The sequence below is a fragment of the Mchenga conophoros genome, linkage group LG5 (genome assembly GCF_057382185.1).
Source record: "Mchenga conophoros isolate Kocher_MC1m ecotype Shallow Benthic linkage group LG5, M_conophoros_male_GT1.1, whole genome shotgun sequence".
In the NCBI taxonomy this organism is placed as follows: Eukaryota; Metazoa; Chordata; class Actinopteri; order Cichliformes; family Cichlidae; genus Mchenga; species Mchenga conophoros.
The window spans coordinates 38,436,770-38,455,737 of NC_140530.1; the positions used below are offsets into that span (position 1 = coordinate 38,436,770).

At 43.3% G+C, this 18,968-nt stretch overlaps 1 protein-coding gene across 1 annotated transcript in view; it reads right to left on the bottom strand.

Moving 5' to 3' along the window:
• Nucleotides 1–18,968, bottom strand: part of mmp24 (matrix metallopeptidase 24) — an 82,422-nt gene that overhangs the window by 49,139 nt on the left and 14,315 nt on the right. The window contains exons 2-3 of the mRNA XM_085275327.1: nucleotides 3,748–3,896; nucleotides 1,617–1,733 (exon numbers count right to left, since the gene is read on the bottom strand). Coding sequence (XP_085131453.1) covers nucleotides 1,617–1,733; nucleotides 3,748–3,896 — 266 coding nt within the window. The remainder of the gene's footprint in view (nucleotides 1–1,616; nucleotides 1,734–3,747; nucleotides 3,897–18,968) is intronic.

Consider the following 18,968-nt stretch of genomic DNA (forward strand, 5'->3'; position numbering starts at 1 on the left):
CTATCAGGAGGCTGCTGCTCGCATCACACTTCAAATCAAAATGGAGGATGCTGTGATGTCACTGAGACTTACAGGAAGGACTGCATTAAAGCTCTGCAGAAACCCTTTCTACTGAAACAAGAGAGGGAAAAAAGGTTCATCCTGGACTCACAAGTGCCGCTCATCGAGCAGAACCACAGAGTTCTGGAGTATTTGGAAAGTCGTAGCAGATAACAGTGAATGCTGAACACTAAATGAGCTCAACGAGAGAGAATGAGACACTAACTGTTGCTGACCTCCACGACAAGCTAAACCTGGTGCTATGCTTCTCCTCTCGTGGCCCCTGATAAATACACAAATACAAACTAACCACAGCCCCATTCAATAAGGAACATTTTGCTTTTAACAGTTACGACGAGGCAGTTTATTAAAAACAGCCACAAACAGTTAAAGTTCCCTAAAAAAGGATTTTTGGTCCCCAGAGCGGAAACTAGAAACAGAGAATGGAAACGAGGAAGAACAAGATGGCGCCGGTGAGGTCGGCTGCCGTCACGACTGCTCCGACCACTTTTTCTTTGTCTTTGTTTTTTAAGTTAGTTTTCAGCGTTACAAGACATAATGTGGATCGCACAACACTGGACATTATATTCTTCATTTCCAGTTAATACTTGTACAGCTGCTGTTATTGTGTATTTATTTATTTAGATTTCTTCATACATTCTTATATAGTTCTATATTGTGTATTTTGTTGTACAGTTATTTTATTTTCAACTTTAATTTATATATTTTATCTTATTCTTCCCAGTTAAATTTACCCTTCATTCTAATTTGTGTTGTACAGTTATTTCATTTTTAACCTTAATTTATATTTTATTCCTTCCTAGTTAAATTTACCCTTTTTAATTTTGCATATTTATTTCCTATCTTATTCATAGCCTTTTCCTTTTTTGTTTTCTTTAGGTCACGAGCAGTTGTCCAAGCATTTCACTGCATATCGTACTGTGTATGACTGTGTACGTGACAAATAAAATTTGAATTTGAATTTGAATTTGAGGCGTTCAGGGCAGCAGTGTTTACTTACTGTTGGTCATTTTTACCAAGAAACTGTGGAAATACACAAGTACTGTTTCAGTTTGATTCGTGGCACTGAAGCTGGATTTGAATTTGAGAGACACGCAGTCGGGGAACAAGAAGCAGAGAGAACTAAAGTAGGAGACAAAGAGAGAGACGGGAGAGAGAAAAAGTGGGCAGGAGCTGGGATGCGTTCAGAGTCCCGTGGGATGGCTCTAATCTGCATTAGACCCACATTACACGGCCGAGCTGCTGGTTGGATCACACAGCCGAGGGTTTTACCGTACGTCCATAAAGAAATAAAGACGGAGAGATGTAGGTGGGTGGATGTAATGTATGGATACGTGATGTGTTCAGGGTACCCTGGGACGCAGCTGATTTACATTAAGCCCAGGCTGGGAGAGAAAGAGGGAGGATGAAGATGGAAACAGAGAATTAAGAAAAAGAAACACTCACTCAGCATCCCATTAACATGTGTCGGCCTCTTTAATAGCCATGTTAGCTCAGAGCGCTCAGTTACTGCCATCTTAGAGCTCATTATGGAAAATGAAGTCAGGTATGCACACCTGTACGAGATCCTTTTATCTCTCCACTTCTGTCCCGTCAGCGCGTAGCGTTTGTTCCTCTGCCGCCGGCTGGTGTGAGGATGATCTGGGACGCCACAGCGAGGTCTCCTCATCCACCTGAACACAACAGCAACATGTTAGTGTTTTGGCACAGACTGGGTGGTTTCAGCTGAACAACAATTTCAGTGAACCGTGTTTATTCCAAGCAGCTTTGTTTTTAGGGGAGACACAGCTGGAGATGGTTATGAATTAGTTTTGCATTTGCAGTTACAGGACCAACTAAACGATCTCATGTCTGCTAATCATCAGAGCCATTTTTAGTTTCTCTTAGCTGTTCATTATTCACCAAAGCAGCGCACCACAGCCGGCAGTTTCACATATTTGCTTTGACACAAGAATCGATTTCACTGGACGCCTGAACCTGGGTGCTTTCACATGTTGATGTAAACTACGTGTAAACTGTGAGGCCATTTAAAAGTACTTTTGGTAATGAAACTACAGAATTGATCTAAAACTGTTATCAACAGGGGGCAACCAAGTGTGCTGAGATATTTTCGAATGTTTGCTGACACTCTGGTTACCAACTTCTCCTTAGCAAGCTTTGCTTTTTCCCATCAGAAATAAGAATGACATACAGGATGTGCTCGGAAGCTCCCGGGACACAGTTTTTATGCTGATGTTAAGTGTAGAGGACGTTTGGAAGAAGTTATCGAGCTGGGAGAGTGTTGGTGACTTTTAGGCACCCGCCTCTCGTGCTGCTCAGCGCTTTAACTCTGTAACATTTAGAGCTGATCACTGAATATCGGGGAGTGATAAGACTGATAATCTCTGAGTTTAATGGAGATGCACGATCTTCCAAAGAACTCTTGGAACATAACGACAGCCATTAGATTTCTGCTAAAACATTTTAAAAAGCAGACTGTTGAAGATGATGTGAGGATGAGCAGCACCCACAGGAAGCAGATTCACTTGTGGAGAGCAGTTTGTGTGCTGAAGCAGAGGAAGCACATTTAAATTGAAAGCAGTGAGGCTGATTGCTTCTGGGTGGATTAAGTGTCTGTGAAATGTCAAAAGGGGGTCAACGCTCAGCTTCGCAGAGCTCCTCGGATTCTTTAAATCATTGTTTTGAATTTCTGGCTCACGCTTTACATTCTGCTTCAGTCGTATCGTTTTCACAGCGTTGTTTCAGATGCTTCAAAAACATCTGAAGAACAGCTTCAGACGACGCGCTCAGCAGCAAACAGCAGGCGGACGCCGTCAGAGACAAGCTAGTAAATGCAGAGCAGCTAGAGACGCTCAGGTTAGCAAAAACAGAAGAGTGTAACACTTTAAACTGGTTACACTGGTGGGTGGTCACGTTAGCGATCAGAAAATGAAGCTTCTCTGTTTCTTCTTAAGTGGAAATATTCAACGGTAAATGTAAGTGTGGTCCATCGTTTGGAGATCACTGCTACAGACACACCAAAGTCAAGAAGCATAGCTCACAGGCAGTGGGTGCTGCCCCTCAGTAGGCTTCTGGAAGCTGGCCAATCAGAACACAGCAGGCTTTCATGGAGCAGAGCCTTAAAGGCGCAGGAGCTACTGTTTTGTTTCAGGTAGAGGATGAAGTGAGGAGCACCAAAACCCAGATTAACCAAAGTATTTTTTTGGACTGTGAATAAAAATAAAGATTCACTTATTGAGAAATGAGCAAAGTTGCAAAGAAATAATATCATGTAGTATAATACAGTGTGTGTCGTTTGTGTGTTAGCCATACAAAAGGAACATTTACACAGTTATTTAAAGTATTAATACAATATTTACTGATTATTGAATACACATGATCATGATAGTGCCAAGAGATGAAAACTGACTAACGGGATTGTCAGATTTCTCTCTCGCTGCCTGTGAACACGCCTTCCCCCCTTTCCTCGTCCTTCGTGTTTGACCAACAGTAGCAGATTTTCCAACAGCACCGAAGGCTATTAAATCTACCTCCGACTGATCTGGTATGGAAATCTCATTTTTTATGATACGCATGTTTGGTTTGGCCAAGATGTTACACCACATGCCCTTCATGATGCAACGGTCCCCGCCTGCACGAGGAGTGCCCTGCCTTTCCCACTTTTACGGAAACGTCCCGATTACTCACTCGATAGTCGTCTCATCCAACACTCCCGTCACAGGGATGCCGTAGAAGCGCTGCATGGCGGCCACGGCAGACTGCATGGCCTTCTCCTGCCGCAGGTCTGATGTCCGAACGTCGTGAGGCAGCAGGTAGCCGTAGTTCTTCAGCCACGTCTGAGAGAAACACGGACAGAAGAGGTCGGTTACACAGGACTAACCTGCTAGACAGTAGAGCCACAACAGACTTACTGTAGATCCTTCTTAATTCCCAATTATAGAAACATATTAAACATACATCATAGACTTCTCTAGAGTCCATATGCACAATAGAAAGCTGTGGTAGTGTCCATGGTGCTGAACCACAGGCCAAATGTAACCAGGTCGTGTAACTTAAAGACTAAGGTGTGCTAGTTATTTTGTCATGTTGGTTGCCTTAGACACACACGTTTATAAAATAATTGCAGACAGCTGAATGTGACATTTCTTTGAGTTTCATGATGTCAGCGCAGCACCGCCCGCAGCACCGCCCCTCCCCACCTTCCCACCAATAAGCTGACAGCTGCCATTTGGATTCAAATCCACGCTCCTTGCAGGGTCTCACAGGTCTCCCTCTGACCTGCTGAGGAAACCTTTGATCATAACAATATAACCCTTCAAATATTACAAAACAGGCTGTGCTTACAGCCCCAGAGAACAATCGCACATTAAAGTTTCCCTCAGTGTTCAAGTAATTCAACAATAACTCCTGCACATCAGCAGGTTTGCAGCAACATGCAGCTGCCAATAGCTGGTTCAGTTTTTACATCAAGTTTCAGGTTCCTGTGGCCTCAAAACACCACAATTTATTGGAACAATAGTTCAAAACGCAGAAAAAAGGTGTAACGAGTAGGCGGACAAAAAAGATTCAGGGTGAGTGAAAAGAAGACATTGAACATGTCGGAGAGAAACTGGGGAGCCAGTTCCTCCGAATCCCAGAAAATCGAATTCACACCGATCCAAAATCGATGCTGAATCCACAGTTTTCCTCGGATGAGTCTTATTACGTCGTATTTTTCATTTAGCAGCCGCCTGTCTCTTTAATGTGACATAACACAATCTCACAAGCCTCCGGAGGGAGAGCGAGGAAAGGCAGAGAGGAAGGCGGGTAAATGAAGAGGAGAGAAGAAGAAAAGATGGAAAAATAAAAAGGAGGCTGTTGAAAGAGCGAACAGCAGCACGGAGAGATAAGAGGCAGAAGGTTTCAGAGGGAGAGGACACGAGAGGCGGGTGAGGTAATGAGGGGGGAGGCTGAGCTGTTCTCTACAGTAGGTCATTAATAATTCAGAGCGAGGCAGCCTCTCCCAGCAAGTCCGGGCCCAGAAAAGCGAACGCCGGCCCGACCACAGCTTTCCAACACCGAGGGCATTTATGGAAGCCCGTTTCCCCCAGCGAAGACGCGTCGAGCAGGAAAACACGACTAAGAAGATGTTACATTAAAGTCAGTCAAGATAAAACCTGAGTGTGAAAAACACGACGTTTGACCAACGTTAACTTAAGATTATTGAACCACTCATGAGACAGATTAGGGAACATTTTTCCATAAAAGGGAGAATCGTGAGATTTCAGTTCAATTATTTTATTTATATAGCATCAAATCATAACACATACCACATGATGCTTAAATTACAATATTTGCAATTAAACAAAGCACGTGAGGTCATTGTTTAAGCCAATAAGTCAACACAATGAATTATTAGGTGACGCTGAAGAGATTAAAACCACAAGATTTCGAGGAAAGAGTCAGAAATATGATAGAATAAGTGAAACTGATGTGGCAAAGATAAAGATTTAAATCACTATAAACATAATAAACAGAAGTAGAGATAAAAAAAATCTAAATTTGTAAACATAATTTTAAATAATGGTTTTATTTATCAAATAACATTTTAAAGAGTTAAAATAGTGCAGCTAGTTTAACATATCCTGAAAGCACAGATGCTCTTCCATATTTCTAGTCTGAACAGAGGAAACACGAGTCAGCATGAGCGTGTCTTTCTTGTATTATAATCAATCATTTTACTGGACAGCTAATTGCTGTTGATGCTGTCGAGAAGGGAAATTATTTTACTGCTATAGTTAAATAATTGTCATCATTACCATTGCATTAATAATAAAATCTGGAGTTTATATTGCATTCAGGGGTTAAACAGTGTCTCTTTCAGAAGGACTGAGTTGCAGGCTGACAGGAAGTTGTATGCAGAAGTGAAAGCAGATAGTTATTTTGAGCCGCAGGCTAAGACGAGGCTTTAACAATGTAACAGATAGCTTTAAGAAGGCCTTAAGCAGCTATGACTATTTTATACACAATGCATATCTGTGCTTATTAAAGAGTTGGAGCTCGGTCAATTAATTGGGGGTCGGAAGCTTTGTTCGGCGCGATGTTCGGACAATCTATTGTGCAAGTGACTTGGAGCCATAGAAGGAATCGCAATACATGCTTACAAAACACTTATATATCAGATTATTTTATATTAAGGTTTTAGTAGAGGTTCTTGGTTAAAACATTTATTTAGTAGAAGACATATACATAGTCTCAGTGAGCCTCTGGTCTGGTAAAAGGTCAGAAGTGCAACAGGTGAATTGAGAAAGAGCATTTGAGGACGAGACACAGACAGTAGGTGAAGAGGTGACACAAAGAGCATGTGAGGTCGTGACACACACACATAGAGTTAAATTTATTCAGAGGAACCGTTTCTTGTTGTCTCGGCAAGAAAGAGGAACAATTCATTTTAAGATAAGAACGGAAAGTACCAAGCCATGAAAATAGAAGATGGTTTTCTGGGTGAAAAGTCATGATGATGTTGATCTGATCCATGTATAAAATGTACCGGTGACGCATGAAGGGGCGTCAGTAAATAAACCCTGATGCTATAAAATATTTATAAAATTCATGCTTTGATTAAGTCGAAGACTACTTCCTGTCTGCGTACAGAGTTGTCTTCCCACGCGTGTATTCATTAAAATCATCGTTTGACTTCACCCGGCCGGACCAGTGTGGTTATTCTTCGATCACCTCTTGTACCCTTCCTCAATATTGAATCTTAACATTCTCATCAAAATCAAAACAGACATCCACCAGTAACTTCAGTGAGTAGACTTAAATTTTATCATATCCAATTTGGCACACTTTGGAAATAATTCAACAGGTAGTGCCTTACCTTTTGGATAAGCCGGCTTATGTCCACTCACTTAGACCACTGGAATTCATGTCTGCCCGTCAGACCACCTAAGACCCCGGATTTCTCCGTCTAAACCTCCAACTCTCCCTCCTCAATAACCGGACGAGCCCCCTCACATGTGTTTAGATTTGAGATGCAGGGTTTCTGATGTGAGAGCTGGTCTGTAACTCCGCTGTTTAGCTAATTTATTTAGACTCTGTGCCGATCTGCTTTTAATCCAAAGTGTAAATGTAGACACAAAGTGCCACATGGTCCATGAGCTGAGAGGAAACTGACTGCTTACAATCCAATTAAAAGCTCCCCTGCAATAAATCTGTGGCGATGACAACTTCCACTGCAACAAAACATCTAAATCTGATTCATGTGATTTCATCCTGTCCCATCTGCTCAGGCAATAAAAAACAGAAACATATCTGAGCTCCGGGCAACAAACACAAACTCTCTTACAGCATCTGGCAGGCCTACGTTTCACTGTGAGAAGGAAACGAGTCAGTAAGGAGCAGCGTGCACGCCAAACTCTGCAATTACAGACACAACGAGAACAACGAGCCCGTTCGGTTTGTGAGGACCGGGAAATATTTCCAGGCCTCTGAAACAAACGTGAGCCCTAAAGCTGTGATTCACTCGTCGTACATCTCTTTGAAGGCTGGTCACCTGTAGGAGCTCCAAGCTCTGGTTGCCTAGGTGACCTAATTGATTTATTACCAGGTCAAATGTCAATCAACATATACATTTATTTGTAGCCGCTTCAGTCGCTCGTATGGAAGTTGAGAAATGCTTAGCTTGAATCCCGCTCGGTTCACCCTCGTCGTTATTTCACAGTCGTGGGTAGCTGCAGGTCAGGAGGTGCAGCAGGTCGTCTACTAACGGTAAGGTTGGTGGTTCGATCCCTGGTTGCTGTGCGTGCCAAAGATACTGAGGTCTAAGTTTCTCTCTGATGGTTCCATCAGAGTGTTTGATGTTAGACTGAAAGCACTCAGGTGCAGAAAAAAGCGAACGAGTCATGTTGTAAAAAAGCCCTTTGAGAGCTCAAGTAGAGCCGGTGCGTTTATTTTCTGTTCCAGTGTTTGCATCGCTCAAAGACAAATGTGAAGCAAAGTTTTCCTTTGGTTAAGATATTAAAGAAAATCTCTAAACCATCAGCAGCTACTAGAAGCGGAGGATAAAGTAATTCTTTTTGCTGAGCATGAAAGCAAAGCTTACCCTCATTTACGGTCACAAACTGAGGGTTAGACTGCGGCACCCACGAGCTGGACCTGGATAAGCCACAGGATGACCTGATGGATGAGATCAGCCTATCCACGACACACGGTTAGTCACTAATATGTCATCCATTGCAGGAGCAGCTGGAAACAGGGTCAGTACATCCAGAATTAACCAGCCGCTAGAGGAAGAACAAAATAAAGGAGGAAAATGAGTGAAATTATATTCCTTAGAGGTGTTTCCTGAAATATGTTACTGTTATTTGAGCCCAGCTGTCAGCTGTACTCCTCTTTTCTCCCCTTGGTGCTTTTCTAAAAACATGCCAGTAACACAAGGCCATCCTTTGCTTCGAATGGAAATAACAGTCTGCTCGGGTCCAAGTGGCAAAAAGCAAAAGTCCATGTGCCCTGCAATGTGTTGTCACTGAGCAGAGCTGCCTGCCTACACGTTTTAACTGCAGTGCATGCGACCGTGCATGAGCCATCCGGGCAGAGATGAAAAAAGTAAATGGTCTGTATTTGTATAGCGCTTTACTCGTCCCTAAGGACCCCAAAGCGCTTTACACAACCAGTCACCCACCCATTCACACACTGGTGATGGCAGCTACATTGTAGCCACAGCCACCCTGGGGCGCACTGACAGAGGCGAGGCTGCCGGACACTGGCGCCACTGGGCCCTCTGACCACCACCAGTAGGCAACGGGTGAAGTGTCTCGCCCAAGGACACAACGACCGAGACTGTCGGAGCTGGGGCTCGAACCGGCAACCTTCCAATTACAAGGCGAACTCCCAACTCTTGAGCCACGATCGCCCCAACAACAACAGCAACTGATGGTGTGCAGCTGTGCGCAGCTGTCCTCGTCCACATCAATGAGCGTGAGTCAGGCCTCAGACACACCTGATTCAGATCTCAACGCCTCTTTGAAGTTGTCCTCCGAGCGCCTCGCTACGATCGTTTTAAATCCACACGCACTGAAATACTGAACTTTCTGCTTCTGTGAGGCCTCTGAGGACCCCGTACTGCACCGGTCACCGTGTCTGTGAGTCCTCATACATGTGCATCCATGTGGTTGTGTACGTCTGTGTGTGTTCAGAGCTTTGATGGAAGTGTAGTAATTGTTGTATAATAGCAGCTGGTGAATTATTTAATTCAAACTGCTTCCTCTGAGCTGGCAGCTGCTGGGTGAGCACACACACACACACACACACACACACACACACACACACACACACACACGTTTTCATCACTTCAGAGGACGTTACATTCACTTACATTTATTTTCTGAACACTTAAACTGACCATAACTTTAAACACGTCCCCATTTTAAAACAATGATTCATGACTTAAAGATTTTCTTTGTCTCTGAACTGAAACCGAGTCAAATTGACAGCCCATGCGTCCTTCTGCTTTACGAGGTCTCGTTCTGACATGATACCCTCTCTGGGCTTTTATCCAGCCCACAGATGGACCGAGTGCCACCCGGTGTTTTCACTGAAGAGCTCAGAGTTGCAGCTTTTGTTCAGAGCCATCATTTCCTGTTGAATCCAGAAACTACCAGATAACTGGTGCAGGGTGTTAGCTTTCACAGTCTGAAAGGACAAACCTCTCTACCTCAGACCAGAGTGATGCTAGAACAACAGTACAACAGGTAAAGTAATCATCTTTGTAGAAAGAAATAATCCCTTAAATAAAAGCTCCGTCAACTGGAGGCAGACTTCTGTCACACAGCTGTCAACCAACGACCACGCCGCGGACAGCAAAGCCTCCTGTAAGCCTTCAAATCTAATTAATGGGCCAATAATGTCCCACAGGACGAGCGGCACACATATTAGAGAGCCTGAATTTATCAATGGAGGCCATAATTGCTTGCTGAAGAAATGACAGGCTTAGTATTTCTACTAAGATGGTGCTTTCTGAATGGAAGTGAATAGAACTTCAGCGGGAGGCGTTCTGAAGCCACAATCGAGTGACCGTTACGTGTATAATTCACTTTAAGCTGCTTCCATACTTCTTTGAACTGCGGACTGATCAAAAACACTTTTAGCGTCTCTGAAACTCACAAGAAAAGTTCAAGAGTTCAAATCTCACTGTCTGTTCTTCACATGTGGCAGGAAAAGTGGAAGGTGAGGCTGACAGGTGGATTAGTGTAGGCGGAGCCTCCTATTTCCCATGTATCATTCTACAGTCCTCAACTTTGGTCACGAGATCTGGGAATGAGCGGAAGAGCGAGTAGATGCAAACAGCCGAAATGAGTTTTCTCCAGGAGCTCGGAGCAGAGTGGAGAGGAACCCTCCGAGGTAGCTCGGGTATCTGATCGGGACGCCTTCCTTCGGAGACTCTTTGGGCATGTCCAATTCAGAGAAGTTAGGACCCAGCACTCATTGGGGATCTGGCCTGGGAGCTAATCGGGATCCTTCAGGAGGCACTGGGAAGTATTCTTGCTTTGCCAACTGCCACTAAGACTTCACTTTGGTAACTGGAAGAACCTGGATGGATCTTCTGTCACTGGTTGCACTTATCCAAGAACACGTGTGTTATTATATCATGGATATTAAATGAGATTAAAACAAATGAAGCACATGTGAGTGAACGGGAAAAGGGAGAGGACGATGATCCGCTGTGAAGAGTCTAAGTTGGGAAAGCGAAACTACAACGAAACCACCTCTGTGCTTCATGTATGCGCCTCACACAGCGGGACTGCAGCGGCATAAATCACCTCCAGCACTGAGCCCTCCACACGTGAACATGTTTAATTCATATTCTTATCTGACTGGGACAAATGCTCTCTCGCAGCAGGCGAGCGGTGATTCATTAGACGTTGTGGGAGTTTCCGACGCCACGGCGGCACGCCTTTTAGTAAATGAACAAAATACTCGGACCGTTATCCAGAGAGAAGGACTGAGGCAGGCAGCGGCACATTTCCAGCCTCAACGCTGCTTATGCTTAAAAGAAAAAGGCAAAGATTTATGATTTATGGCCTTCAAGGGTTGATTCTGGTAACAGAGAGACGTTCCTACTGCTCAACAATCAGGGTCTGAAATATCAGATACTAGAACTCTCAGTAACTTTACGTCTACTGAAGGGAATAAATGAGACGTGTTTCAGACATGTCTGTCTGCTGTCGGCTGCCCTCACTGTCAGGTGTGGAGAGGCAGTTTAAACCATGGGAGATGCCCACTGGCCTGATATCTGTGGACAATCCATGCAGAAGGAAACACCTGACAACAAGTTACACCTGTCACAGTCTTTTCATCGAGGGAGGCCGAGCCAGAAGGCAGCAGAGACAGAATAGAATAGAATAGAATAGAATAGAATAGCCTTTATTGTCATTGTACAGAGTACAACGAAATTGGAGTGCCACTCCCTTGGTGCAAGTTTCAATAATAAATATAAGTGTAAAATATAAAAAGTACAAAAAAAAACAATCGTAAGTACTCAAACAATAGTATGTACAATATATACAGGATAGCAGCATTAATATAATGACAGTATGAATAGCAGCATAATATAATGACAGTGACGGTATGGAATAGGTTCAATTGTTTTTGTGCTTATTTACTACGGTGATAGCTCTGGGAAAGAAGCTATCCCTGAATCTGTTTGTCCTGGTTTTATGTGACCTGTACCGTCGGCCTGACGGTAATAGTTCAAACAGTTGGTTGCTGGGGTGAGAGTGGTCCTTGATGATATTGCCAGCTCTGCTGAGGTACCGAGAGTTTGCAGTGACCTCCAGGCTGGGCAGAGAGCAGCCAGTGATCTTCTGGGCTGTGTTGATGACCCTCTGCAGTACTTTCCTGTCTGCAGCTGAGCACCCTGCATACCATGTTGTTATGCCGTACGTTAGGATGCTCTCTATGGTGGCTCTGTAAAATGTCACCAGCAGCCTCTCCTCCAGGTTGTTCCTCCTGAGCACTCTCAGAAAGTGGAGACGCTGCTGGGCCTTTTTAACCACCGCTGTAGTATTTGCTGTAGTATGTAGACAGAAACGTGACGCTGTGCTAAATGCTGATATGTGCAAATCATTTTAATATCAGACACCAGAACTGGGAAATCTTTCTTTTGGAGAAATAGCGGTTCATTTTGAATTTGAAGTTAATCGGTTTGGACGTGTGCACAGAAGAGACGGTGGATTTACTGGGCAAATGGAGCTGACAGGCAGGATGACCACAGAGGATGCTGGGATAGGGTGAGATGGAGGCAGATGATTCGCTGAGGATAGTCTGAGTTTCCTCTGTGGGACATTATGACAATTAACTCGTTTAAAGTCCAACATTATCTTTATCTTTTTAACAGCTGTAGTGCCAGTTATTGGAGCATTTCAAGTTGCTGTATCAATACAACCGTTATATCACAAGTTTTAATAACATGTATGCATTAAGTCCATAGTAACTAGATAAACTGGAAAAAAGTGCAATAAACTACAAAAACCTGAAAATCATTTGGTTTCTACACATAGTTACAGAAATTTCAGAGGTTTATCCCTCAAAACTGTAAACACAAAAATTGCACAAAATAGTTTCCAACCACAGGAAATCTGTCTTCATAGTTTAACACTAATTTTTATAAACTGTGGGAAAAATGAAAATAAATGCTATTGTGCACAATTTGCAAAAAAACAGCATCAAAATAAACTATTTCCAACAGTGCAGTCTACCCGGCACGGATAACCTCCGTTAATGCTGAGATCAGGGCGTTCTGGAGATGCTGCATTCAGACGACGTCTCTTTGAGCCATAACCACATTCTGCAGGGATACAGCGGACCTGCCACCCACTGAAAAGCTGTTCACTGTTCATGCTTTTGTCAGTTTTTGAGTAAATGCAGGTGACATTTAAGGGAAGGAAGAAAAATAGGAAAAAGGAGAGAACGAAGGAAGGAAAGTAAGATGAAGCTACTGGAGCATAAAATAACAAAGCCATAAATATGAGCGCAAATAAAAACCACGAGGGTAACACAATAACAACAAGAGAAGTGCTTTAATTTCAATATTTTAATGGTGCTAAATCATATTGTACTTGCATGAAGGCTGCAAGTGAGCGCTGCATGCTGATGATTCAGGCCTCACTGAGGCAGCAGCCCGTTTTAATGCTGCTGCTGCTGCTGCTGCTTGTGGGGGGCGGCTGATTCTGAACCTGAGCTTCAGAAACCCCCCGCAGGCCGCTGAAGATGACAGAGAACAAAATACAAATCAAAACAAAATGAAGCGTGAACTCTAATTTCTGCAGCCATTATTCAGGGGTCAATAGTCACTTTGAGCTGAGTCACCCTCTGCTCGGCTCGCTGATGAGAAGGTGTAGCCTACAGTAAAGTGTCCGGCTTACAGAAGGTGACTCATCTTTCACTCTGACATTAAATTATGAAAAACGAAGAAGGAGGCTGCCGGCTAAAGGATTACTGCTTTGAAATGTATGTATACAAAGCACACAGCTCTACAGCAGAGACACCGGGATTCACATCCAGGCTCCTGTCAACGAGACGCAACATGAACACTTCCACTGAGCTTTGATTAAACACGGTGTTTAGATGAACATTAGACAGCATGATCAGATATTTTAGCAGAAGAAATCACGTTTTCATACCATTTTTAGCAGAAAATCGTGACTGTTCTCTGAGATATTCAGAGGAGGATGCGAGGGCAGATATCAGGATGCCAAAACTCGTCTTCAGTTGGCTCAAAAATGCCACATTTTTATTTTCATGTCTCCACAACATTGACTAAGAAAATTAAGCCAAAAACTGCAGTTCCTCTAATGTCCACTGGAGGCTCCAGCAGCGAGTCAGTCCCACGTTAAAACATCCAACTTTACAGCAGAAATAAACGAAACGTCTGGAAAGCGTTTCTGCTCTGAAACATTTTAATGCAAATATCTGATGATTAGGGATGGGTACCGGTTCTGTTATAAACTGTAGTAACCAGACCGAAAAGCAGCGCACATTTCGGTGCTTTATTTCGGTGCTTTTTTTTTTCCTGAGCTGTGATACACTTTAGATTCTAGCCAATCATTTTACCTTTCCGAGGATAGTAGGCGGGTCCAGGTACGTGCGTTCTTTTAGAGCAGAGCTACAGATTAAAAATGTCCAAGGTGAAGCGGTCAAAGTCTGGCTGTACTTCACAGCAAAAGATGCAAACTCAGCAGCCTGCAACAAGTGCTTTAAGCTGATACTGTGATACTGTCAAAGGAGGTAACGCCTCGAATCTGATGAAGCACCTGGCGACGCATAGCGTTTTTTTAAAAGCCGAGAAATGCGCCGTATTTGATAGCTTGCTGCGAGACCTCACACCGAGCGCATCTACTGCGGGTGTGGTGCCTGTTATTGGACCCAGAGCAACATCCCCCAAAAACCCGAAGAGGAGAGTCCTGGCCCCTAGCCCTGCCAGTGTAGCAGAAATGATGAGGATGATGATGCAGCAGCAGCCGTTCTTCTCTGCGTGAGTAGCTTCATGTTGTTCGTGTGTAATTTACGTTGAGTAGGCTAACCGCGTTATTACATTAATGCATGTAAGGTGAACTAGCAAACATCATCATAGCTACATGCGGCTGTCTTCTTGTTTGATGGCAGGTACTCCCTTCACCCTGGCCAAAAAGGCTAAAATGACCAAAGGAAAAGTGGAAAACAGCTAAACAAGAGAGGTTTTTGGACAAAGTTTGTGTTTTTTCCATTGTTTAAGCACTGCTTCCAGCCAAGAGTGATACCATATATGCCCCATAGCTGCAGAAAAGGCTAACATTGTTATCTTTTTACAAAAAAAACAGCTGAACATGAGAGGTTTTTGGACCAATTTTGTGTTCTCCATTCTTTAAGCACCGGTTTGAGCACCGTTTAAGCACCGGCACCGTTTCAAAAGTACCGGTTTGGCACCGGTATTGGATAAAACCTAAACGATACCCATCCCTACTGATGATACAACAGACCGTCTGGACGTTTTCGTAATCCTTTACCTGCTGCACTAAATTGTAGCTGCCAAATTCATACGTCTAATTAAACAAATAAAAAAAATGAAAAAGCCAACATGAGGTTTAAAAAAATACCAATAACAATGACAAACATCCAGCTTTTAAATACAGTTTATGGGAGGAACTCGACGAACTCATAAAACAACAGTTGGGCTGGACAAACCCCGCTCCTCAGTTACGACCATGGATATAACTCTTTTTTAAAATATAAATTAATCTGTCTATTTGTTTATCAGTGGAGGACTGTGCAACATCTTTGTGTGACATCTTTCTCAAAAAAGCAAGAAATTATCTCATTTCTAAGGGTGGAGGTTTTTCTTTACTTACAGTTTATGCTTCAAAAATGACCATGAACTCATCTTCATCAGCTGTTTGTATCAAGCTCTCCTTTTAGCTGTAATAATGATAATAATAATGAACGACAGTATCATGGTGAAAAGGAGCCAACCAAGCTGTTTATGCCCAACTCTAATCAAATACAGGTGAATCTGTTCAGGCCCGCTGATGTACAGTGGCTTGCAAAAGTATTCGACCCCCTCGAACTTTCCCACATTTTGTCACATTACAGCCACAAACATGAATCAATTTTATTGGAATTCCACGTGAAAGAAAGTGGTGCACACGTGAGAAGTGGATCGAAAATCATACATGATTCCAAATATTTTTTACAATTAAATAACTGCAAAGTGGGGTGTGCGCAATTATTCAGCCCCCTGAGTCAATACTTTGTAGAACCAGCTTTTGCTGCAATTACAGCTGCCAGTCTTCTAGGGTCTGTCTGGATCCATCTTTAACTCCAAACACGGATCGATCTGCCTGGAAAGAGGAAGAAAATACTTTCTTTGACCTTTAATGAAACTCCATTAGGGCCCCGTGTTTGGGTCAGGGTTCTCATGCAGACCACTTTAGTCACAGTGAGCTCCTTAACGCTAAAGACAGGTAATGAAAAGATCGGCTAATGTAAGCATGAGACGCAGCCAAAGCGAAGGCACAGCTGCATTAATGCGCTGTTAATGCAAGATTAGAATAAGATATTAGAGGAGGCTTCACTCTTTAATGTGCTGTTTGTTTTACGGCCCGGAACGAGAACCGGGACAGATCGTAATTTCTCAACGGCACTTCAAACCGCAGCCTCATAATCATTAAAGTGTTTGCCTGAAACCTCGACAGATTCACTCTGCAGCCACACACAACAAAGAAAAACTACAAAATGAGACATCTTGGTGGAAGCAAGTCTTCAGATATTTTTGTCTTTATGAACATTTCTTCTGATTGATTCGTTGATTAACTGACTAACAGCTGATATGTGCCCACGCCGGCCCTGCAGGAACACTAAAGCCACTTAAAATGTGCTGTGGGCGCTGATATTTCTTCCTCCTGGTTTGTAACAGCCTGTCTGTTTGCATCTGTGTCCACCTGTCTGCCCGTCCACCTGATTGGCTGCGTCCCTGTCCGTCTCGGAGCCTGATTGGCCGTCTCTCCCTGAAGCCTCAACCTGTGCGTCAGCCTGCCAGTGTGTCTCCTCCGTCTGTCTGCTGCGATAAAAATAGACCTCGTCTCCCCCGGCTAAACTATTTACCGTCGCAGCTTGAGTGCAATGGGTGCAACCCGCCAGGCGCTTCCCCCGTCCGAACACCGTGCACGGCCTGATAAGCGGGTGTTTAGCATGCTGCATATTTTCTCTAATATTAGTTTGTGAAAAGGACCAGCGTGTTTTACTTGTTCTGATGATCACCAGGAGAAGCCGACGATTATTAATCTGCCATTTTCTTCATACATTTTACTTTGTGCATAGTCTGGCAGAGAGCTCAGATTCATCTCAGTTCTTCCGTCAAATCTTTCCCTGCACTAAACATCCTGAAAAAACAGTCTCTGCAACTCTGAAAGTCTCTGTGTGGTCAACAGCAGACATGCATTATGCCCATATCGTGGTGTAAACCAATCAGAGATAGTCAAGGGCGGAGCCTCTCAGATGCCCACGCCCACGGTAAGATGTTCAGATATTAAGATGTTCAGTTCGAAGCCTTTGAGGCACTTTTAATTTTGACTTTCTTTTTATTTGATACATCTCGTAATATTTTAAGTTTAAGTTTCAGCTCAGTGAAGCACAAGAACATGTTCAGTACTGTATTTTCCGCACTATAAGGCTCACTTAAAATCCTTTAATTTCCTCAAAAGTGCGCCTTATGTATGAATTCTGGTTGTGCTTACTGACCTCGAACTGATGTCATGTGCTACACGGCGCTCAGAAATCTGTCAAAACATTTTAGCTCGACTTTGCTAAGCTACGAAGCCGCACCGCTTGATGGATTGTTGGAGCATTACGGAGCCTCGCGGAGTGATACGTACTGTGATTCAACGTAATATTATATTATGTGTGTATAAGGACCACAAAATGGCTCCTGTTCGGAGACATGCTTACCTATGCTATCTCATCTGACTGTTTTGTTTCGCTTAATGTGCCTTATGGTCCGAAAAATACGGTAACTTATGGACAGCTATTAAATGAAGGCTGAAAATTTTGGGTGCACCTAACGCTGGTGCAGCCGTGACAAAAGGTTAGTCGAGAGGCCTGTAATATTAGGAGAAAGCTGCTCTTTCTAGTTTGCATTTGTACTCGGTGGTCAGGAATATCACACTGACGTTCATATAGGTTTTCCATATTGCAGCTTTAATCTCTCTGAAGCTATTCACTTAATCTGGACTGTTTTAAAGACTGTTGTGTTCTCTGTGTATGAGAAGCTGTAAGTAAAATATATCACACATGTGGTCTCTCCACAGGCCTCAGAGTCCACTGTGAGAGATCACACACATATTCCACTCTACAGAGTTCACATTCACGAGGCCACAGGACCTGATATTAACCCTAAAACATCTGAAAAGCAGATGTTTTAGCATTTTAGTTCTAAAATGCCCCTAAAAAAATAAATCATTATTTTTTTGATGCTATGGGAAATTTTCCATAATTCCTATTAAGACTTGGAGCTTTCTCATAGAACTGTTTTAAAGTGGTTCCCCATGGTGCCATCACATACCGGCTGGCACCGTGCACTGGTTCAGTATCAGTGATGCACATAATGGAAGGAAGTGAGTCTGTCTGAACTATGGCAGAGAGACGATAGCGTCAGTTTGCACTAAAGCATGAGGTCCAGTGCTTCCCTTTTCACTGTAGCATGAAAATGAAAGCACCAAAATATTCAGGGATGATGTTTGATCAGAAATGTCAGGAAAGGGAAGTGAATCCTTTTGGACTCACCTTCTGCTGTTTTTACAAACACCACGCTCAGTAATATGATTCCACAGCACAATTTATGAGTCAAAACAGAGCGCGGTGCCGTGCGGTGAGTGATTAATGAATGAAATCAGCGCTCGCTGTCCCAGAGAGCTAATGTCTGCTGCTGCAATTTGATATTTGTGCAGAAAATGAAAAGTCGGCATTGTGTCTTGTCAGAAAGGATTCCCTCGGAGAACAAAGATCGGAGTGAAGAGGAAGAATTTGAGATGTTTGGTAATGAAATTTATTCCCATCATTTCTGCACTCTGCCTCTTGAGCCTGATTAGACGAGCGAGACGCAGCAGGAGACGATCCAGAGACAAATCCCTGATGCGATCAGATTCATCATGTGGTACAAAGTCAGGGCTTTCACCCTGGAAACTGTAAAAACCGACTGAGTCGAGAAACAAACAAGAGGACATCATTTCCACCCAGGATGAGGACGATGCGTCTCCCTCACTAACTGTTCAACCATCAGGAACCAGACTGACTCAAATAATTCACGTTAGTGACATAAAAAAAGTCTTCAGATAGAATCAAACTACAATGAGACACAAAATGATGATAGAGAGGCTCCAAACAACAGATTTAAAACT